Here is a 24,509-nt window from a genome sequence, read left to right as displayed (position 1 = left end):
CCAGGCAAATCTGCACTGTGAACGTTTCATTTATAGCCCTATTAGCACAAAAATTTTATGCACCAGTCATTAGGGAAACACCATTAGGCATTGCTGACATGGTACAATCAGGCTTGCTTTTCTCAAGGTACAAACTCAGAACTGCTAGCAAAGATTAAACTCTCTTCAGCCACAAGTGCTTTTAGATTAAATTAAGAATTCAAACAGGAACTTCAAAAGGGAACTTCACACTAGCAATGAAGTAACAAGACTTGATTAGGAGGAGGGAAGGGCAGTGCATAATGTGGTAATAGGATGCAGATTACATTTCTAAAAAATAAAAATCACAGAACAGGCACTGTCTAAAGAAGATCTTGAAGAAAAAAATCTCATTAATGAATATTAATAGGATCATACAGGAAACAAGAAAGCAGCCCAAAACGTCTGGCTGAATTGTTAGAACAAAAATATTGATGAGAAGCGCAAAGTGGTACAATGAAGCAGAGATCCATGTAGCAACCTCATAGCTTTACAGTCGTGGGATTTAACTCCAGACTGGTCACGGTCTGTGGGGAGTGGCAGGTCCTTCCATGGTCTGTGTGGATGTTTGTCCTCGGTCTCCACTTTTCCTTCCACATCCCAAAGATGCGAGTGCTGGACTAAATTACCAACTGTAAATTGTCCTCATGTTATTAAATGCTCTCTGCGATAGACTGGTGCTCTGTCGTGAGCTAGTTCCTTGCATCGCATGAAATGCTGCCAAGATTGGCTGCTGCAACCCAATGGTTGTTTATTAATTTCAATAAACCGGTCAAGAAAAATGAATGATTGAATAAATTCATGATTTAAATCATCTCATCCAGAATTATTTTTACATTAAATCAATTATTCCTGTTGTTGGTAGGCCAATGCAGTAACAACGATGGAAACAGAAAACACATTACTGGATGGTGGAGAATAACCGTAAACAACAAAAGCATATTCCCTTCAATGTGTACGGCACATGCAGAATTAAACTCTAATTCAATGTGACCAAGAAGAACATCTTCATAAATGGGAGTGAATGACTTTTTGCTTGATTGGCAGAGATTTGGACACATACAGGAAGTGTAAACCTGTGACAAGTGGGGTCAATTGATGGGGCAGCTTTTATATTTGGGCAAACCAGAATTGTTTTCTCTTGACAAATTTATTTATTTTTTAGGCAAAGTTTTCAACATTACTGCAACTATTTGCTTATAAATAACCACCAGCATCAGACACATCAGCAATGGTGCTCCAGCAACAGGAAAGTATCCATAGATGGAAAGTGTGACACCACCACCACCACCAGGGTGACACACAACTATGCAAAATGCAAACTGCAATCAAAAATAAATCTGAAAATTACTAGAGCTCACGTCACTCAAAGGCACGTGTCTATGACCGTTTGTTTCATGTAAAAAATAAAATGATGGCGTGCCACATAATGAGAGTGTTGCTATGAAAACAGCTAATTTAAAATGCAGCAGCCATGCCCACTCCAAGTCTAAAACGCTAGACTATAAGCTGCAGGAAATTTATGCCCAGACATGAAAAACCTGCCACTCAAAGGAAATGAAGTCATTTCAAATCATAGTATATGGCTGTGGTCAAAACCTAACTGGCCCTAAATGCTAAAACAATATCGTATGTGTCCGTTTGTGTACATTTCATATGACAGGAGACCCAAAATTTCACAGAAGTGTTAAACACAAAAAAAAAAAACAATTTATTATGCAATTTACAGCAATTCCCATTTAGTTACTGTCAAAACCGTCTTCTGGAGATGCAATACACGTTTCCTAGCACTTCTGCCATTCCTATTAACATTCCCTGTACTCATCTTTTAGTATCGTGTGGCACAGTTGATAACTACACCCACATCCTATACGGTTGACCGATCCTGGGAACTTTACTCTGTGTGTGTTTGTAGGTTACCGGCAAAGTATGAAATGCAGGCATTGTATAGAATGCCTAGGCAATATATAGAATGTCAAAAATTGGACGTCAAAGTATGAAAGATTAATATTTCACACATTTCCTAGGCATTCTATGCAATGCCAAAAGACAAACTGGCAAAGTATAAAATACTCCCAGCTAATGACGTTTCCAATGTCACGTGACTTTCGACACTCGCCTCAGATGGAGAATTCACTATTTGTTTCCCCAGTTGTAACAAGTAGGTTCATATTTTGTTTTCTCGTTTTCCTCAATAAGAAAGTCCTATACTTTATTTTGTATTTCTTTTTCATATACGTCTTTTCAATAAAAGCCTTTTCATGACTCTTTTAATACTTTTCCTAAATCGCATTTGTCATTCTATATAATGCCTAGGTATTACATACAATGCCTAGGGAAAGTGTATATAATATTAAAATAATTCGGATATTTCATATTTTGCCCAAAAACAGCAGGAATTTTATATATTGCCTAGGCATTCTATACAATGCCTGCATTTCATACATTGCCGGTAACATATATATGTTCGCGCGCGCGCACACACACACACACACACACACACACACGCACACAGAGTATACTTTACCTATTATACTGTATGTAGTGTGTGTGTGTGTGTGTGTATATATATTATATATCTATATATCTATCTTACAATCTATGTATGTATGCGTTTGTGAGTGACACTTGTTGGTGTTGTATTATCTGGAGAGACATGCCAGCAGTTGTTTCATTGTACTCTGCACATGACATTAAACACAAGTATTTTAAGTGCAAGTTTACTGTCACAATCAGAAGCAGGATTTTTTTCAAACAACTTTTTCATGGATCAACTTATTTTTAATTTTAATTTCACAGAAACTGAACTGGCAAACATTTTTCTGTGTCAAGTATATGTAAAGTAATTACTCTATTCAAGGACTGTGCTGCAGGATGTTTATTTTAGCCAAATCATTTAGAACCATTCATGATTAATTCATAAAGTAATTTTAAACAATAAATATGCATGATTTGTGCTTATAATCATTTGCACTGTAACTTCTAGATGAAATGAGTGCCCTGTGAAAGCCTGGTGCACCAATGCACAGTCGGTTCCTGCTTTGCAACCAAAGTTCAACAGATAGTCCCCAGCCCTCTGTGACCCTGAATTTAATAAAACAAATTACGGAATGGTTGTATCATAACATATATTTATAAAAAAACAGAATTACTACAACATGTTTACATTTCCACTGCAGTACTTAAAATACAACTCCGATTTTTTGTTACATACAATATTATGTCTTTTTAAAAAAGTTGTGATTCTGCTGAAAGTGAAGCTTTGGTTTTCTTGACCATGAATTGGATAAGTAGAGGTCTTGAATTTGTTTCACCAAAATTAGTCCAGTGGCAGTTTTCAAGAAGTTGAGATAGTGTATGTCAGAAATGAGGACAACCATAAAGCCGCTCTTATGCCAACTTCAATGTACTGCTGCAGTCAAAGGCCATTCTGACATTGGTATATGTTCCCAGCTATATTTTGCTTTCTCTGTTTGAAATTAGTTTTTAAAATAACAAACAGAGACTTAATGTGGACATTTATGAGAATATATGCTTTCACTCTGGAAGCTCCGACTATACACAATTAGATTATTCAAGCATATGCAGCTAGCAGAGAAATAATTTTGATGATTTAAGAAATGGCAGTGCGTTCCAATAAAACATGACAGTTAGGTTTTAAAGCACCATTATCAAAACCTGCGCCTTTAGAATTCTTTTTTTTTGTTAGTTAAATAGTGTGCTACCTAATAAAGATTATAACCTTATCCATTTATTTTAACTTGGCTCCAATTTACTTTTCAAAAAGCCAATATATGAAACAGAAACATGCTTTATTTGATATGCAAACAGGGTATATTCATAAAAGGGGCAACGTCAGTCCGATTTTTTTTTAGACACCTATTCATTCTGGCCTTTTAATTAATGCCAACCTGTGTAGAGTAAGAACAAGGAAGAAGAGGGATAAACTAAAAATCTAATTCAACAAAACTATGCTGCATTTCTCCAAATATTTAAGGGCACACATTCAGAAAACCCCTGAACTTGTAATCAATTTGATATCCTGATTGTCAAAAGGAAATGGGGGAAAAAAATAAATGGTTTTTTTTTTTGTCCTCTGGCGTAAGTGCTACTCTGTGAACATGTACTTGACAGTCATGAGCTATCATTTGTCACTTGCTGACATTTTGACAAATAAATGGGGTCAGCTTTTACCAATTTATTTAAAAATAAAAAAACAACAAAAAAACAAACATTTATTCCCACACCCTGGCCTTTAAATCTTTAATACAGAAATCCATTTCAATTACTTCCTTATAACTTGAGGGTGAACTGATATCTTAGAATTGTCAAAACAAGAACATCCAATTTGAATTAAGGTTGTGCAAAAGAATTTAACTAAATAAATAACTGACTGTTATTGAAAATGAATACTACTGTGCAAAACAAGCATGTGACAGTGCATTCTTATAATCATAAAACAATGGCCAAATTGAGTAAAGGAGTGAATGGGATGCTGGTCCATCTTTTTTGCATGTCTTTGCAACTTTTGAAAATTATTTTGTCCTTTCAAAATTCAGTGCAAGATATTTGATTAAAAAAATAAAATTAATAAACAGTTGTATTTACTAAGTAGATCATCTTTACCAAAGTGTACCTAGGAAGTAGGGCTGTCACATCCATATCCAATTTTTGAATATATTACACCCAGCAATACAGTGTGAATATTCAAAATTACACATTTTGAAAGTCTTCAATCAACATTACTTTTCTCCATTTGTCAATATTGAACACTGCTCGATTTTTGCAAAATACTACCTTACATTCACCTTACTCCCAGAGCAGCCTTTCATGTTTTTGGTTGGATAGCTACTACTGATGTCAATAAAATAAACAGAGTAATTGCAGCCTTAACTAAACTGGAGCCACTTGAATGAAGCTCCAAGATGGCTTTGCTGAACTGTTTATTTGGAAAAAAAGGAACTGGCTGGTTTTGTAATCACTAAACACCAGAATACAGAGGGAGAGAGGTGATACTTAAAGGATAAATGATACTTCACATGGAGGCAAAAAACAGAATCTCCACACACACACACACACACACACACAAACTAAAAGAATTCTTCTCCTTTCTCTTTGATTATACATTCCACACAAACACAACAGGTCTGTAGAACTCACAAGCTGAACTTTTACATTTTTAGTGTTGCTCAAGTATTTGTTTTTGTATCATAATGGAGGAGTTATTTTTTTTTGTATCTTCTGTGTAACACTACGAAACCCAAAAGCCCAACTTGACCTGTGCTTCTCTTACTACAATAAAGAATTATTCTCCCATGAAAAAAAACTTAAAAAAAACTTTAAATACATAAATACTTGTCATTGTATCAAAATAAGAATTAAAAATATTGCAGTACTGTAATTTACTCATTTCCCACTCAAATCTAATTCAGAGAAATATTGTAAAGTTTTACATCAGACAGGACTATAACATGAAGAGATTGCAAATAACTTTCTAGACAAGAAAATGACAAAAGCAATGAAATCTATGAAGAATAGGAAGTCTGCAGCTTCCATCATTTTGCTGAGGTTGTAAAAATGTTGCTGAAAACACCACTGATAGAGCCACTGCACTCTATATAAACAATACTCTGAACAACAAGAAGCCTACATTCTTTGTTGACGTTATACTTAAAATCACAATGTCTAATAATGCAAGGATGCATTTAGTAACTCAAAACGTACATAACAGATCAGTCAGATAAGGATAACAACATATCATTAAACCTGCAATATTTTTACTACATAGCTAGCTTTGAACAGCCAATTCTCAGCAAATTTATTTCCCAAGAACTTGCAGCTGAGTTTACCAACCATTGGCAATAAAAAAAAAAGCAAAACCTCAGCTTCTCTATGTGATAAAGTTGCACTTCTCAAATCAGGAATCACTACTTACCTGCCTGACCATAGCGTGACAATCAACTTGCTTTATCTGCCTGTTCGAAACGATTCTGTAGCTTGCATAGCTAACACAGGCACTGACCACATTTCCTAGCAATCTGCAAACCCGTGCTACTTGATAATTCTTATTTTATTAAGAGGAATTTACATTCTCTGGATAACTAAGCGTTCAAACAAGAAACTATGTTATGCATTGGACAGCAGCTTTCTAACCTTGATAGCAAGCTTATTCTTTGCTGTTCCATTATCCACTAAAGTGAAATCCAACCCTTTCTTCAGTCTAAGTGGTGCATCATTGGGGAAAGAGGGAAAAAAAAAAATCTATGTTGCTTGGGGGGAGGGCTGGGGGGGGTGGTGACCTCTAAGCTTGACTCTACAAATGATGCACCAGATGGCTGTAGCTAAAACTCAGATTATAATAGTCTTTCACCAAATTCATAATGTACTGGCTCATGCAGCAAGCATGTGAAAGCAGTGTCCTATTGTGCATTTCAAAAATACTTGAAGATGCCAGCATCAGGCTGACCAACAACGGTCTATTAATATCACAATTACTTGCCTTTTTAGTAATTATATTTAGACATATGCATGCCCTTCATGCACAAAAATTTTTAATGATGCATTTTCAACTAACGGCACAGTGGTAGCGCTGCTGCCTCGCAGTAAGGAGACCAGGGTTCTCTGGATTCCTCCCACCATCCTAAGTCATGCAGGTTAGGTGAACTGGTGTGTGTTTTCTCCGTGTCCATTGCTTATTCCTGTCTTGCACCCGATGCTGGCTGGGATAGACTCCAGCACTCCTCTGCAACATTAGCCTGGATTAAGCGGGTCACAAAATGACACAACATTTTCTATTAGCAACAAATTCAATTACAGGTTGCAATCATGCATATTAATGGAGGCACAGTGGTTAATGCTGCTGCCTCACAGTTCCAGTAACTTGGGCTTGAATCTCAGCCTTGTCACTGTTTGTATAATTTGGTTCTTTTCTCTGTAAAATTTTTCTAAGTGCTCAGATGTCTTTTATAAGAATGACACACAAGGAGCTCCTGTTCACAGAATGTAATGAAACCAAGAGTGATGTTTCAAAAAGAAAACTAATGTTTAGTTTTGAGCACGCACCAATTTCCTTTATTACTCTTATGTACATTCGGATATTGACAATTAAAGACTCCAGCTCAAAGAAAAAGCTATGATTGTATTAAGTGGATTAAGACAACTGACGGATTTCTCCAACATTCAAATTAACAAAAGACAAAAACGTCCAATCAACTTGGTCAAGCATTCCATGCACTTACTTGGTGAATTAAACTTCAGTGGACCCTCGGTTTGCGAGCATAATTCGTTCCGGAAACGTGCTCGCAGTCCAAAGCACTCATATATCAAAGTGAATTTCCCCATAAGAAATAATGGAAACTCAGATGATTTGTTCCACAACCCAAAACTATTCATATAAAAATGATTAATACAAAATATAAAGTGAAAATACATAAAACAAAACCTGCACTTTACCTTTGAAAAGAATCATGAGTTTCTAAACTCTTGTGGGATTCCACCCAATGGGACGACACGCGGAAGAGCGTCCAAAAGCAATCGCAGTCTCCCAACGCTTTAGCAGTTCACCGTAAAAGCAAATCCGAAAAGATTGCGGACATGCTATAAGCGTCTGCCGTCGATGGGCAATACAAGGACCATTATAAATGCGCAAGGAACAGTACTACTTGGCCACGACCCTGCCTGACTGCTGTGTCTGTGTATAGGAGAGTGGCAGATCCCGCTACAATAAATAACCGCACTGTTGCTAAAGTACTGAGACTCACCTTTGTGTTTAGGGGTGCAAGACGGGGACTTGCACGTCACGTCACAGCACACACACACACACACAGTCACAATGCTGTAGTAAACAGTATACGCTTGTACGGATGTTGACTATATGAGTGAGGCATGCTGACTCAGGCGGAGAATAGGAGACGATTGCCCACAATCCCGCAGTGACAGAGAGAGAGAGAGAGAGGGAAGAACCATCAGCTCAGTTGTGATCACATGATGCTCAGTAGACAAAGCGTATACATACTACTCGCACTGCAAGACATTGCTCGTTTATCAAGTCAAAATTTATTACAAATTTTAGCTCGTCTTGCAAAACACTCGTAAGCCAAGTTACTCGCAAACCGAGGTTCCACTGTAGTATGGTGTGTGGTGCTTCCGTCATGTCCATGATTTTCTGACATTACATAGTGAAAAACACACAGGTCCAAAAATGGATTAGGACTTAACCAACTTAAGCACACAATTTGTACACTTGGGAGCAGTTCATGACAACTGCTACATACAAGAATTTTTTGCATTCCCAGCCCATGGGTTTTCTTGATTCCTGTAAGAGCTGCCCATTGCAATTATAAAAATGTATTTGCATTATCAAGCTGTGGGTTTTGTTGCTTCCTGTGAGTACTTACAGAAAATTTAAAAGGGAACAACATCTTATACTGGAGTTGAACCTTCAAAAGGTCAACAGAAGACAGAGTTCTTACAACCATTTCTTAACAATGTAAGCAACATTTCTAATTTTTCAGGCAGATTTATTATTGAAGACAAATAAGAAATCATTAAAATGCTTAGAAAGCAAAGCATTTAGGATGAATGTCACAAAATAAATCTCTTGTAATATAAACAATCCAAAACAAGTCACATACTTTCACCTCGCCACAATGACAAAACTGGAAGAGAAAAAGTTTGCTATATTATATTGATGCACTGATGACAATATATCACAATTTCCATTTCAGGGTTATACATATTCACCCACATTGGCTCTTGCCCAACAAAGATCACTGCAAAAACCTTTACTGTTTCTTCTTTCACAAGAGAAGGGACCTAGCCTTTGAATAATTTTTTCCGTAAAGGTGTAACGGTAGCAATGGTGTCTACTAACTGCAGACGTTTCTAATACAAAACGCTCCTCTTCTGTATTTTGGGTCAACCTCCGCATTTCAAAAATTCACACAGAAGATGGAACTTGAGGTGACAGATACAATACACATTGCAAGCACTGCCACATGAAAATGAAGCAGTCCGGCAACAGTGTAAACATAAAAGGCCCAATTTATAAAGCATTACCTAGAGCGAGGTTTAGACAATGTACTGACGTGTTACAAACCATAACCAAGTGCTTGCAGTCTTCCTGTATAGAATGCTGAAATACTGGAAAAGTATTAAAAAATACTTCTGCAATTAAAAAGGTTTAAGTGGGAGATATTAGCTCAATGATCTTTGCACAGAGTATACATTTGACAATTTTCCTGTGGATATTTTAACTATATGAACAGGATTTCAACTTTAACAAATCTCAAATTAAGAAAATAAAAAAAGAATAAATTGCAATATTCCAATTTCTTTGAACTACTACACCATAAGATATATAAAAAAAAAAAAACAAACAAACAAGCAATATCACTTTGTGACCCCAAGTATATTATTTATATTCTGGTGTTCTTGTCAGTATCCACCCCACCTCAGAAAGTGAAGAAAACAACTCTAACATGCAAAATTATGTTTAGGACAAGACATAACTAAAAATGATTGTACATTAAGGTTTATTCCGAGAACCAAGAACCTTCTGTAGGAGGTCAGCATGTAATCAGCTTATAAGCAAACACACCTTTTCTGCAAACAGGATTTAGGAGAAGCTATCTTAAACAGTGTTTAATGATTAATTAAAATTTTATAAAACCTTCCATACAGCTTTGTAATAATAGCAATACAAATTTTAGATGGAAATTCTAGCCATAAAATGTCATTGAGAAAAACTCTCACCCTAACAAAAAGGTCCATTTTGTAGTGGTGCTTCGAATATTTCCATTAACATTTTTTTTAATGATAAGAAAGATAGCATAAGAATATAGATTTAACCATCATGTTCAAGATCTTGAGCTTCTGGAACAGGCCATGTCACACATCCACACACACTGCCTTAGCACTATTTAACTAAGAACAGTACAATAATATGTGGTAGAATGTCCTCATACCACCCAAAATTGTGAAATACTCAACATGCAGGACCCAAAACAGAAAACACATTATTTCAGATGGCATTCCATTACTCCATCTACGGCATTTTTAGATTATTTCAAAATGCCAATCCATTCTTGAAACTTTTAAAATTAGATTTACACCCAAAATTTCTGAAGAATGATAGGTCGCTTTACCTTACATTTTATAAAAATGTAATTCTACAAACTGCAGTTAAAAGCATAACCCCTAAACTGAAATGTGTCCAGTCATTAAGACAAATTAATGAATGCATGTTTGGCATTGTTCTTTAAAGATATACTTCTTATCAAACGCTTTCAGTCAGTACAGAACTCTTACCGTTTATTCTGCTATTTGATGCAGTATTCCACATCGTTTAGTATTGCATCAGCTGGGCTCAGGTCTGCCAGAAAGGTTTATTTTTTCTTTCAGCAGCAAAAAAAAGAACCCAAGTTCACATCCAGAGGGATAAAAAACTTAAACTCTGTTACATACGGACTAATTGTATCACATGTTCTATTAAATGTTTCAATTGGAAACATATTTTGAAAACACTGATGACACTGCTGTCTTTACTGATAAAAATACCTTTTCCTGTTATGCTATTATATTTGAGAAAAAAAATAACACATCAGTGGTGGTGAATTCTGTACATAGAAATACTGACAAATCTTAGACTTCCTAATTTTGAACATTAAATACTTAAATTAGTAATAAACTTTATTGCGGCTTAGCTAACTCAGAATGGTAGGTGTTATTTCACACATAACGTCTGAATCAGTGTGATATTTCCACACGAAGATCTGTTGTCTCCATCTCAGAAATGTAGCAATCTGAAAATATGAAGTATACTATACACAATACAGAGTAGCCAGTCACTTGTATTGCACAAAGTTGACCTGAGCAATCTCAAACTTTAAAGATTTCTTGATTTCCCAATCACTTCTTCCAACCTGTGTTAACATGCCACCTAGGTAACACAAGTTAATTGGCAATTAAAAATTAGCCCCGTGCCTGTGGCCCATGTTATGGACTGGCAACCTGTTTAGGGCTGGAGGAAAATGACTACATTTCTATACTGCACTCGTGAGAAGTCAAGCAAAATGACACCTTTTATTGGCGAACTAAAAAGATTACAACATGCAAGCTTTCGAGGCAACTCAGGCCCCTTCTTCAGGCAAGAAAAGGTGTCACTACATTCATAATGGCTAACACGGTACAACACCCTTGTACTGCACTAAAAATATACACACCATAAAAACTGGAAGCTGGCCACAAAACATATAATATTAAATGGTAATCTACACATATAATCAACATGGCGACCACATATATGCATATACATATTGTCACAGGAGGCTGGGGGGCAGACCCAGCTGGGACGCCTGGAAGGACCGGGAGGCGGGTTATTCGTTCCCCGAGCCATGAGGGGGCAAGCACCTTGGATAAAGAAGGGACCACGGGGATGGAGCCAGGAGGCTCAAACCCATTGGGGCCTGTGGCCACCGCCAAGAGGGCGCCTAAGCATCGTGAAGCCAGGGAAACCTGCACTTTTGCCACTCCTGGGCAGAACATTCCGGGGACACCCAGAGTACTTCCGGGTGCTCGTGTGGCACTTCCACCACACCAGGAAGTGCCGCGGGAAGGTCATCAACGACCACTTGGAGCACGTCCGGGTGAACATAAAAGGGGCCGCCTTCCTACAGTCTGGGAGCTAGAGTCGGGAGTGGGAACAGGATAAAGCTCCCGTGAGGAGAGGAAAGGCGGTCCACGGACACAGAGAGAAACCCGTGGAAAGGGTGATTGGTGGGGGCACTGTGTGCTGTGGCGGACTCATTTCTGTAAATAAACGTGTGTTTGTGGTAAAGTGCTGGTGTCTGTCTGATGGTGTTCGGACCCGAGCTCACAATATACAGTGGTGTGAAAAACTATTTGCCCCCTTCCTGATTTCTTATTCTTTTGCATGTTTGTCACACAAAATGTTTCTGATCATCAAACACATTTAACCATTAGTCAAATATAACACAAGTAAACACAAAATGCAGTTTGTAAATGGTGGTTTTTATTATTTAGGGAGAAAAAAAAATCCAAACCTACATGGACCTGTGTGAAAAAGTAATTGCCCCCTGAACCTAATAACTGGTTGGGCCACCCTTAGCAGCAATAACTGCAATCAAGCGTTTGCGATAACTTGCAATGAGTCTTTTACAGCGCTCTGGAGGAATTTTGGCCCACTCATCTTTGCAAAATTGTTGTAATTCAGCTTTATTTGAGGGTTTTCTAGCATGAACCGCCTTTTTAAGGTCATGCCATAGCATCTCAATTGGATTCAGGTCAGGACTTTGACTAGGCCACTCCAAAGTCTTCATTTTGTTTTTCTTCAGCCATTCAGAGGTGAATTTGCTGGTGTGTTTTGGGTCATTGTCCTGTTGCAGCACCCAAGATCGCTTCAGCTTGAGTTGACGAACAGATGGCCGGACATTCTCCTTCAGGATTTTTTGGTAGACAGTAGAATTCATGGTTCCATCTATCACAGCAAGCCTTCCAGGTCCTGAAGCAGCAAAACAACCCCAGACCATCACACTACCACCACCATATTTTACTGTTGGTATGATGTTCTTTTTCTGAAATGCTGTGTTCCTTTTACGCCAGATGTAACAGGACATTTGCCTTCCAAAAAGTTCAACTTTTGACTCATCAGTCCACAAGGTATTTTCCCAAAAGTCTTGGCAATCATTGAGATGTTTCTTAGCAAAATTGAGACGAGCCCTAATGTTCTTTTTGCTTAACAGTGGTTTGCGTCTTGGAAATCTGCCATGCAGGCCGTTTTTGCCCAGTCTCTTTCTTATGGTGCAGTCGTGAACACTGACCTTAATTGAGGCAAGTGAGGCCTGCAGTTCTTTAGACGTTGTCCTGGGGTCTTTTGTGACCTCTCGGATGAGTCATCTCTGCGCTCTTGGGGTAATTTTGGTCGGCCGGCCACTCCTGGGAAGGTTCACCACTGTTCCATGTTTTTGCCATTTGTGGATAATGGCTCTCACTGTGGTTCGCTGGAGTCCCAAAGCTTTAGAAATGGCTTTATAACCTTTACCAGACTGATAGATCTCAATTACTTCTGTTCTCATTTGTTCCTGAATTTCTTTGGATCTTTGCATGATGTCTAGCTTTTGAGGTGCTTTTGGTCTACTTCTCTGCGTCAGGCAGCTCCTATTTAAGTGATTTCTTGATTGAAACAGGTGTGGCAGTAATCAGGCCTGGGGGTGGCTACGGAAATTGAACTTAGGTGTGATACACCACAGTTAGGTTATTTTTTAACAAGGGGGCAATTACTTTTTCACACAGGGCCATGGAGGTTTGGATTTTTTTTCTCCCTAAATAATAAAAACCATCATTTAAAAACTGCATTTTCTGTTTACTTGTGTTATATTTGACTAATGGTTAAATGTGTTTGATGATCAGAAACATTTTGTGTGACAAACATGCAAAAGAATAAGAAATCAGGAAGGGGGCAAATAGTTTTTCACACCACTGTATATCATATACATTGTGAAAGTACGAGACTTCAGACATAAGGGTTTGGGGCAGCCACTCATATAACATGTTCCTGGCTGTAAAAATAAAGAATTGTAAAGCAAGAGTAGTTTACAAGACTGAGTCCAAAACATAACTGAAATCCAAAGGAGATGAGTGAGGTTTTATCGGGAGTCTTGGGGAAGTGATGTTGTCCACAGGGCCGGGACAGGAAGTAATGTCTTCAGAGTCGAGGCACCGGAACCTGGCGGGATTTCCTGGGAAAGGTCTGCAGGGAACTTAGAAAGAAAGTCAGTTGCACCCCGCCGCCCCCTGGTTGGGTGAGTCAGTACCATTCTCTAAGCCATTTAGCTGCCTCCTACTCACACGTGTGTGACAACATTCATACACAAAAACCTAAACCAAAAGTGAACTGTACATAGATCTCCACTCCCCCAGCCCAACTGTCAAACTCCCACACCTCATTGACTCTTAAAGCGGTCAAAATACAAAAGTTTTAAGGCTGCTTTGCAATGCAAAGCAGTTCTGGCAGAAAATCTAATGCAATACCAATCACTGGCATTGGTCACAATGCCAGCTTCTTGCACAGGACAACCCTACACTGTGACCATAGTTTTTAAACCAGCACTCCGCAGATCACATTTGGCTTTAGTGCTAAATGTTGCTTCAAGAAAAAACAAAACTCTTAAGCAAAGAGCACAAAAACACACAACAAAAAAGTTACGCAGTGAAGAAATGCAAATTCACGTGGTGATGCTTTAACAACATCAGGCAAGGTTCTCTTTCTGAATTTGTGAACAAACAAACTACATCACTTGACTAATAACTAACAAATTTCCACAACAAAGGGGAAGTCATCATTCTTAAGTAGATACTGACACAATGTTGGAAAGGTTAACAGTGCTTTAGGTGTTCAGCATGGCTGCCAACTTGCACTGTGCAAAGCTATTTGCAATATCCTGTTTTTTAATTGGTTTTATCAACGTTTTAAGAGGTCACAGCTATATTTTTTTTATATTTAGCAGAGTACTCGATCTCTGGAACCCTCCATGGATTGAAAGATAATTCAGTGTAACAAAGTAAACTTTAAACACAAGAACATTCAATCTGTTACAACAATCTAAAAGCTTTCCAGCTGAACATTTTTTCTAAACCTTTCACTTAGGATCTCCTAAGCAAGCCCTTTACTATATGAAATTATGCAATTACAATTTTAAGTTAGACATAAAGGGTATTTTATATTCCTTTTTCTGCTCAGCTTTAGAATAAAAACATATACGTAGAATGATTTAGCAGGTTTAATGATGGATGAATGGAATAAATGCATATTTACACCATGATCCTTCCTTTCTTTTAACTCATCCAATATACCCTATTCACTGTTAAAAACTAAGATACCGTAGAGTCATTTTTAAAAGAAATGCCACATAAAATTGCTAAAATGTTGCAAAAAGTCCAAGCAGAAACAAAACTGCGATGAAGCAAACTTGCTTACTTCCCTTTTAAAATTTGTAAGAAAGAAGAAATAAATAACTAGAAACCTCCAAGGAAGTCCGAGTGTGGGGCGTCGAGTTTAAGATCACATCTTTTGGCAATACATTATTTGTATCAATTGCAGATACCCCACAAACAAACTAGAACTCGTGTTTGTCCATTCCATGTTCTAACCCCATAGTTTTCAAACTTTTTTGAACAAGTACCACTGTCAATGAATCATTAATTTACGCCCGTGTTGTTTTGAAGAAAAAGTCACTATAATCACTATAATGACTATAATTATGACGTTAAAGTGATATTAAACTAATTAATGAAATGGGTGCCTGCGCTAATAAAAGCCGGCTTGGAGTCTTCCACGCATTTACAGTAGTATACTTATACTATACATGATTATATGCAACATATTGGCATTCTAGCAATATCGATTCGTGGAAAATAAAGGACCACACGAGTACCACTTGGCATGACTTGAAGTACCACCAGTGGTACGCATACCACAGTTTGAAAACCGTGGTTCTAACCTAGTAATTCAGGGAACCACAACATTTTCTGGCGAGAGGACAAACCCTCGATATGATACAGTACAACACAGGGCACACAACCTAAACCAAATCTAATTTACAACTATCAATTAAACTTACATGCGCACCTTTGGGAGAAGAACCTGTATTTCCTCAGCCTCAAAGAGCGTTAAAGCAAACTGGAAATGGATGGATAAACTACAACATCTTACAATCTTATGCAAGTGTACTTGTTAAAACCGATGGTGATGCAATAAATGCTTCAATACCTTCTACAGTACTATCATTAATGTCATAATTTCCTTTTATAACAAAAGTTTGGGTCTTTTGGTGACTTGTATGGTTTACCATTACTCTTACTTTTAGCCCAGCAAGTAGAATTCACTACACATCGGAGGAAAACCTTCACCAATGGCAGACACAGACATTCTACTTCCAGATGCAAAAACAGACTGTAGTTTGCCAAAACAGAAGCTTGATTATTTTTTTTTTGTGTGTGTATATTATTTTTTCGGTTTGACAACTTGTCTAGCATGGTGTACCAATTTAAATATTGCAATGTAAAAAATGAACTTCAGTGAACAACAGGAAAACCTCAAATCTTAGATTATTAAAACACACACACACACACAAACCATAAGCGCATCTGTATTCAGAACTGTGCAGATAGATCTTTACACAGAAGTATACCAAGAAACTTTGAAGAGCAAATGCACTCAGTGGTCCGTTTTTGAGGTTTACAAGCTCGTTAATATAAATGCCATGCTACTCAAAGCAGCCAATCATTTGGAGAAATTTTAATACAAATAAAAGGCCAATATGGTCCAAGGATTTAGCTACTGCTAAATCAAACAGAGTTTGCAAGGCTTGTGATCTAAGCAACTTTAACTTTAGTATAATTGTTTATGTCAGACCTTGGGGCTCCAGCATCTCAGAAACAGGAATAATGTTCAGCGATTTTCACACACTACAGTCTCAAGTGTCTACAAACAACGAAGAGATAAACAAAAACACCCAGTGAACAGCATTTATGAAGGCAAGAACACTTTGTCAATGTGAGAGGTCAGGACAGCATTCAGACTCATCCAAACTAACTGAAATGTCACAAAATGAACAAATAACAGTACTTTGCAACAAAGGTATGTAGTAAGGCTAAACAATGTGTTAGAACTTAAAATGTACAGGCTACATTTAGAGAAGATCGTACCATGTTCTACTGCTGAACAAGAGATAAAGCTACCATGATCACGTGAACACCAAAACTGGATGACTAAAGATTAGGAAAATGTCACCTACAATACAGAATTTCTATTTTAGGACATGCAGAGGAGGTCAACATTCAGCAGAATCAGCATGAATCCATCCTGCCTTCTGTCGACGATAGAGTTGTAGTACTAGTAGTAATGGAATGGTGTGCAGAAAGTTCTCTTTGAACCTCTTTTAAATAGTCTCTCTTTTTTGTTAAAGGGATAATCCACATCTCAAAAAGCACACATTTCCTCAAGTTGTTTCCCCAAACAAGACATGACTTCAGTTTACTCTGAGTACTTGCACGCAATAGAGCACCTTTGGCATAAACTGGGATGACAGGTTCACAACCCAAAACTCAGCATATTCACTCAGTTCCTGCAATCAAATGAGCTTGAAACAAAACCCCTAGGGAATACTTTCAGCACCATGTTGAATGTATGTTTTGAAGATTTTAGGCTGTTGTGGTGTCAAATGGTGGGGTGCCACCCTACACTATATAAAAGTATCTATCTAATAAAGTCTGCTTTGAATTCAGATTATTTGTTACTCACCACATTGGTTGGCAACACCATCCTTGGCACCAATGCCATCTTGACTGGTACCCACTGACCAATACATTTTTTTACTTCAACTGCAGAAACAGTTTAGTGGCTGTTTAGATTCTGTATTTCCAATGGAATCCAATTACCAGAATGTGACCTGAATGAGATTTCTTCACAAAGCAGGCAGCAAAAGGTTGATCAATCTTTATTTCTGAAAAATAAATTCAGAAATATGTTGTCATTTAAAGAAGATACACATTGCAATGCTACAGCATTAGTAACAGCATAATCAAGTCTTCATTAATATCAAGATTGTATAAAAACAATAGTAATACAATTATTAATGAGTGAAAAAAGAAAATAGGAAGTTCTGATGCTGCATCACTTTCTGCAAAATCTGATTTAGCAAACTTGTGATAAGCACTCCTATTATCTTGTCAATCTGCAATGAAATCTAAATCACAGCTCCCCAGACTAGGAAACTACTGTATGTCATGTGAAAACCAAGAAGAATCTCATAGATAACAGACACATTGTATGTTTCTGGACATTTTTTCTAGGTCTTTTAATTAAACCTTTAGTTGCACCCACACCTCCCAAACAAAATGCTACAGTGGATGTGCATTATTGAAGAAGGAGTCTGGTTGACAATTACAGTGCAGACATTACTCACTTCTGCCTTGAAAGGACATGCCAAAAGGAAAACCATGTGGCCTTTAAAATGTGCCAAATAGAATTACACCCTGTAACTAGGCTTAGCTTATTTTACTGGTTAAGATAAATTCTTGAAAGAAAGAAAGAAAGAAAAGGAAACAGTTAGAATTCAGCAGCAGCACAAAAACATGCTGTTATAATGCATACTAAAAAAACAACAATTACATCTTGGAAATGAACGTCTTATAACACCCCTGGGAAAAAAGTTAAAAAAAAAATACAAAAAAAACATATAAAATGAATGTATAATTTGTGATGGGAGGCAAGGGGCTGCCAGGAAGAAAAGGCCAGCAGAGGACAGGACTCGGTTGATCAAGAGTCCTGTCTTCAATTTAAAACATCAATACCGTGAGTTTACCGTTTATAACGTGCACTAATAATCCAGAAGTATATATTTAACAATACTGTAGCAAAAAAGCATGTGTTTTGCATGGTTTGAGTAAATGACTGGATAACTGACATGAAGACTATGTGAATATGAGAATTTTTTTTCTTCCATGAACATTTTTCACATCTTATATGGAATTGGTCTTTGTCTTTTATAATATCATAAACTTGTTCTTCTCCATTCTGCATGAAAAGATGAGATTCAAATTTTATTTAGCCATTACTACAAACTATATGGGGTAAGTAATGTACAAAAATATATCGGTTTTGGGTGGAGTAGTCTTTTGGGTGGAATAAGTCATTCTAAACGGGCCTGCCTAGTATAGTATTTAGCAAATTCTCATTTTTCTCATCGTAAATATACTTTAAATGGAGAGTGGATTAAGTGGTGGCCCCATGAAAATAATACCAGATAAACCAACCTCTCTTTAATTTTGTAATAATTTTATCATTATTACTTTTAACTCGTATACAATTTCTAAAATATTGTTATGACAGGGTGAAAATTTCAAATTTGTGCTTTAATAAAAGTTACTCGTAGGCATTCTTGAATCTGCTCACTTTCAGAGTGATCTGTGTGGCAGTGTATTGGGATGAGTGTATACAGTACAGACACGAAAACTCAAAAATTAGTTGACCATACCTGTGCACAGTAATTGGCATTTTAAAGTGTGAGAAGCCAGTTGACTTCTAAGCAAAACAACTCCAGTAGAGGTTTACTGCATAGAGATAAGGAATTTGCAATATTTGCATACATTGCCTGTAGTACTTTACAAACAAAAAAGCACCGCTTTATGTAATAAAGTAATCCGGTTTTTTTTTGTTTTGTTTTTTATATGGCACTTTCCACACTAAGTATCTAGACACAGTGTTTCAGCAAAGCAAACAAGATTATAACACAAAACAAACTTGTGCTTGTGTATTATAGGCTGCTATCAGTGGTCACTGTGAACTTACTTGTTAGAAATGTTTACATTTTTTCTCTCCTTGTTTGAATGGCTTGTCAACATAATCGGCTTTCCTACCACATCTTAAGTGTGCAGGTTACAGGTGGACCTGCATGTGTAATTTGGCTCTGTAGGTGTTTGTGTGTGTGGGTGGGTTGGTAAGCAAACATTCCCAGAGTGGAATAACAAGCCATTGTTCAGTCATATAAATTGTACAGTCTATTATATACACAGGACAGTAAAGGTGCATTCAAAACCATGAAATACAAGAGTGTTTCAAGTTAAAGCAGACTGTTGTCCTGGGCACTGCTGTCAATCCACACACTGAATTTCATAAATAAGGCAATCTTCCCTTAGATGTGCGGTTTGATGTGTGTTGCAATACCTCATACATGTAGACCCACTGCATAATCACCCATGAATTAAGCAATGGTATAAGGCAGGAAAAAAAAACAAAAAACAGCCCCCTCAGGTTTATCTTCCAGCCATTATTTTATTTTTGTAACCAGTTAGCACCACTAATGGAACAGGCTTCTTCTGCTTTATTTTAATTCACTAGCTTTTTTAAGATTCAGACAGAACACCAAATTACTTTCTTTTCCCTTATGCAATAGCCAAACAAGAATGACATGTAAAGCATTTGGGGGGGGGGGGGGGTGGGCTGGAGAGCCACCATTTTGTCTTCAATTAATTTCTTAATCAGAACTGGTAAAGGGCACACAGTAATAATTCTATAAGCTCTTAGTGCTCTCATTTTGCCAACACCAAATATTTTCAAAATTGTTGATATAATATGGAATCTATTATATATCCATCCATCCATCCATCCATCCATTATCCAACCCGCTGAATCCGAACACAGGGTCACGGGGGTCTGCTGGAGCCAATCCCAGCCAACACAGGGCACAAGGCAGGGAACCAATCCTGGGCAGGGTGCCAACCAACCGCATTATATTTTATATATATATATATATATATATATACACATATATTCCTTTTTCCCCCTCAGAATACCTTCAAAATGTTTTGTGGCAACACTAATATTTTTCAGGCCTTTATGTCTTTTCAAATATTTCATTGAAACGCATTATGTAAGTGAAGAAGGGATGCAAATCGGATCAAGTTAGCTGCTCACCTGTTTGATCATTTTGCATTTCATTATTGTTTGGCAACTACATAAGAAAAAGAAACAATTGAGGACTCTTAAATTTAAAAAAAAGAGTATATTACAGTTAATTAAAAAGCAGGATAACACATCGCAGCAGTATTTGGTTATTAATTTACATTTACTTATTTAGCCGACACATTCATCCAAGGCACCTTACAACATTTGAGAGACAACTGGTTACATTTCTTTTGCTTTCCCAACTGCAGCACAGGCGGATCAAGTGACTTACACACGGTCACTCAGTGTCAGTTACAGGATATAAACTCAGGATCTCAAGGTTTGCAGTTCAGGGCTATAAAAAAAAGCAACCAATGTGAACAATGTCTATGTCTATTATCAGTTGTATGCTCAAAATGCATGTATTTTTTGCTAAATATAATATTGTTACATTGGGGGGGGCCAACAACACCATACAGTGAGTTTTTTTTTTTTTTTTTTTTTTAAATGGCCACTGATCCCATCTTTTGCCTTTGTTGGGTTCTACTATAGATAACTTTATTAATTAATTCTACATGAAAACGAGGCATACAAAAATGTATCTCAGCCAACACTACAAATTACATTGGGTAAGTAACATATGAAACAAATCATTTTGGGTGGAAAATTCCTTTCAGAAAGTTGCTGCAATGAAAACATGTAGCTAGTGCGGTGTTCCATGATCAGAGTTTGACACCTCTGGTATAGTGCATCCCACTGTACACACCAATGCAACAGGTTCACATCACATCTCTCCAAACCCTTCAAGCTGCATGGGTTTTTAGAATTCACAGTCAAAATACAAGAATTTTAGCCTGATGGACTACAAGATTAATTTATTAGTTACTGGATAATTTTTGAACACTCCAGGGGCGCTGTACAATGGCTGACCCTGTGCTCTGACCCCAAGAGGTATGCAAAAACTATCAAATTCCTGATACAAGAAATTGTATAAGGTGAAATAAAGAACAAAGAACCTCACATGAGAACAATTTATAGCCCAACAAAGCTCACCAATCCTTTTCACCCAAGATTTCTAAAAATAACAAGTCGAGTTAGTTTGCAGATGATCACACTGAACTACTGGCAAGATGTTTTCTCTCTATGATGCTATTACATTCGATTTGCTAATATTTTGAAAATTATTATGGGAAAAACACATCAGCTCATATAGGCGAGTTTCCTTATGTTTCTCCTAGTCTGGATTGCAGCTTCCAAAAGACGGGCAGCTTTCTGGTTCCTTAGTGTCTTTTCGGGAGCATCAACTGGTAGGGTGACTAGACAGCCCCGATTTCAGCCTATAAGTTCCTGTTAGGCTGACCAGACATCCATTTTTATTCATCATGTCCATTTCTATGCCTGAACAAAAACGTCCCATTTGTTGGCAGCGGAGACTCGAAAGAAACCCGGACTTCGATCCGATGCGCATTTTTACGAGGCATATCCGAATTTCGATTTCATGTGTATTTTTACAAGGCATACAATACTCCACGGGGGACCCACCCGAACTTTGAATTCATGTGCGTATTTTTTACATGGTTCACAATACTGTACTTGATAGCGAAAACAGAATTCAACTCAATATGCATTTTTACAAGGCAAGGCACATAATTCTCATAAAAACCGGCCTGCAAATGTATTTGTGTCTATCATACTCGCTGGATTAAGGAGTTGTTTCCCCAATTTGGAACTATGACAATCCAGCCTATAAAAGTGTCCCGAGTTGGCATTTTGAAAATCTGGTGGCCCTCGAATGCACCGGTCATTGGAGAAATGCAAACTTTCTGACATGTAGTGGGCCTGCTCCGTTAACGCACGCATGGGATTCACGTCTGATACTTTAGTGATGCCCACCCTCAGGAGGCTGGTTCAGATTTAATACACGTGTATTCATTTACTAGTGTGTGCATAAATGGACACAAAAACGATACTCTGGAAAAAGCTGTGCCTACCACAAATGTGAAGAGAGCTCATTGGAAGGTATATAAATAAAAAAAAAAAAAAATCACCAGCGCTGGGTCCGAAACGCACCAAACACAACCTGCAAAAAAAAAACAAGCGAGGGCGACACTGAGGCGGGCCATTCTTCAAACCCCTCTTACACTATATGCAGCTGTCGCGAGTGACACGTTTACTACACGAAGTGACAGTCGGACAGAAGACAGAAATGAGAGGGCAGCGTCGGGGTGTGGGGATCGAGCGCGCGTGTTGCGTAGCGTTGCCTCCTCTCGGACGCCGAAGGAGGTGAGATAACAAAAAAAACTTAACCACCCGGTCGGTTTAGCAGAGAAAATGACATGCAACAAGTTTTCTTAGTATTGTTTGTATTTTTTTTTTTTTTTCAATTTTCCTCAGTGGATGAGACGCCACGAGGAATTGTGTCAGCCTCTCCTGGTTAAAAACGTTGACTCACCCGACTTCATGGCTCCTCTCCGCAAGTAAACGCCGTCGAAACGCTCGCCGGAGCTACGCAAGACACTGTTTGTTTGTTTTTCTCTTGCATTACTTGTGCTGCTGCATTTTTCTGTTTCACAATTTTTTTTATTCTTTCTGTCCGTAATGGGCGACGTTTGGCGAAGTGAGGCTAAGTGAAGTAGCCTTGTTGCGCCGCTCCAGTCGATTTCTCCACTTCCTCAATTCGCTCGCTCGCTCTCTCTCTCTCTCTGCGTGCCGCGGAGTGCTTTTTAAAGCGAAGTAAACGTCGGCGCCCAAATGAGAGGAATCCCTTTGTTTGTAGGGAAAGTCCAGATCCTTGGATTGATATTCGTTGCTTGCATTCTATAAATTGTGAGGAAGTTGTGGCATTTTAGCAAATGAGGATCATATACAGTATTATTTGTAGGACCACGCCCACACCGCAGAGCCACGCCCCTTTCACGGGACTGTCTCAGCTCCTCTCATCCACATCCCAGCCAGTTTTAATAATAATAATACATTTTATTTATATAGCGCCTTTCCCATGCTCAAGGCACTTACAGAATATAATAAAGAACGACAGGGTATACAGTATATAGCATTGTACAAACCAGATAAATAAATAAGATTAAGACAGTAAATTCAGAGAAAAAGCCTAACAGCAACATAATTGATGGTCTCGCACACACACATACAGGTTCCATGAGCATCTTGACAGAGAAGTAAACTGAGAGAAGGGTAATAAAGTCAAGTAGAGCTAAAAGCCTTCCTGAACAGATGAGTTTTGAGTTGTTTTTTAAAAGAATTAATGGAGTCCGCTGACCTGATTAATTTCGGTAGGTCATTCCAGAGTCTGGGCGCTATACAGCTCAAGGCCCTGCTGTCACCCATGGAGTGTAGATTAGTGTGGGGTACAACAAGATTGCCAGAATCAGAGGACCTTAGTGAGCGGACAGGCACATAGTGATGGAGGAGGTGACTGATGTAGTTTGGCGCGAGGTTATTTAAGGCTTTGTAGGTTATTAGTAGGATTTTATATTCGATTCTGTAAGACACAGGGAGCCAGTGAAGATGGAGCAGGGTGGGCGTGATGTGCTCGCTGCTGCTGGTCCGTGTCAGGACTCTTGCAGCTGAGTTTTGAATAAACTGGACCTGTGATAGAAGATTAGAAGGGGCAACTGCCAGTAAGGAATTACAATAATCAAGCAGGGACAAGTTTCTCAGAATTAGAGAAGGAGAGGAAGGAGCGAACACGGGATATGTTACGGAGGTGAAAGTAAGAAATTTTCTTAATGTGATTTATGTGGGTGGAATAAGAGAGGGAGGAATCAAAAATGACACCAAGATTTTTTACAGTAGAGGCAGGTCTGATGAGATCACCGCCAAGATAGACTGGGAAGGAGCTCATTTTATTAAGTTGCATTTTAGTCCCAATTTGTAGGAGTTCAGTTTTATTGCAATTTAATTTTAAAGAGTTCTGCTCCATCCAGGTTTTAATTTCACTAAGGCAGGTTGTGAGCTGAGAAAACTCTGATGAAGTTCCACTTTTAACATGGAAGTAGAGTTGAGTATC

The 24,509-nt window shown here is 37.9% G+C and overlaps 1 protein-coding gene across 2 annotated transcripts in view; it reads right to left on the bottom strand.

Annotated features, from left to right (window-relative positions):
• lrrk1 (leucine-rich repeat kinase 1) overlaps positions 1–23,418 on the bottom strand; it is a 143,614-nt gene extending 120,196 nt beyond the window's left edge. The window contains exons 1-2 of one of the 2 annotated variants that reach the window (XM_028823589.2): positions 22,935–23,418; positions 17,339–17,540 (exon numbers count right to left, since the gene is read on the bottom strand). In XM_028823589.2, the coding sequence (XP_028679422.1) occupies positions 17,339–17,405 (67 nt within the window). In that variant the 5' untranslated portion in view covers positions 17,406–17,540; positions 22,935–23,418. Of the gene's footprint in view, positions 1–17,338; positions 17,541–22,530; positions 22,729–22,934 lie in introns of those variants that run through there. The other variant, XM_028823590.2, reaches the window with a different exon arrangement.
• Positions 23,419–24,509: the final 1,091 nt, after the last annotated feature.

The sequence above is a fragment of the Erpetoichthys calabaricus genome, chromosome 17, assembly GCF_900747795.2.
Source record: "Erpetoichthys calabaricus chromosome 17, fErpCal1.3, whole genome shotgun sequence".
Classification (NCBI taxonomy): Eukaryota; Metazoa; Chordata; class Cladistia; order Polypteriformes; family Polypteridae; genus Erpetoichthys; species Erpetoichthys calabaricus.
Note: the sequence above shows the minus strand (reverse complement) of the source record. Positions and strands in the feature narration are given on the sequence as shown.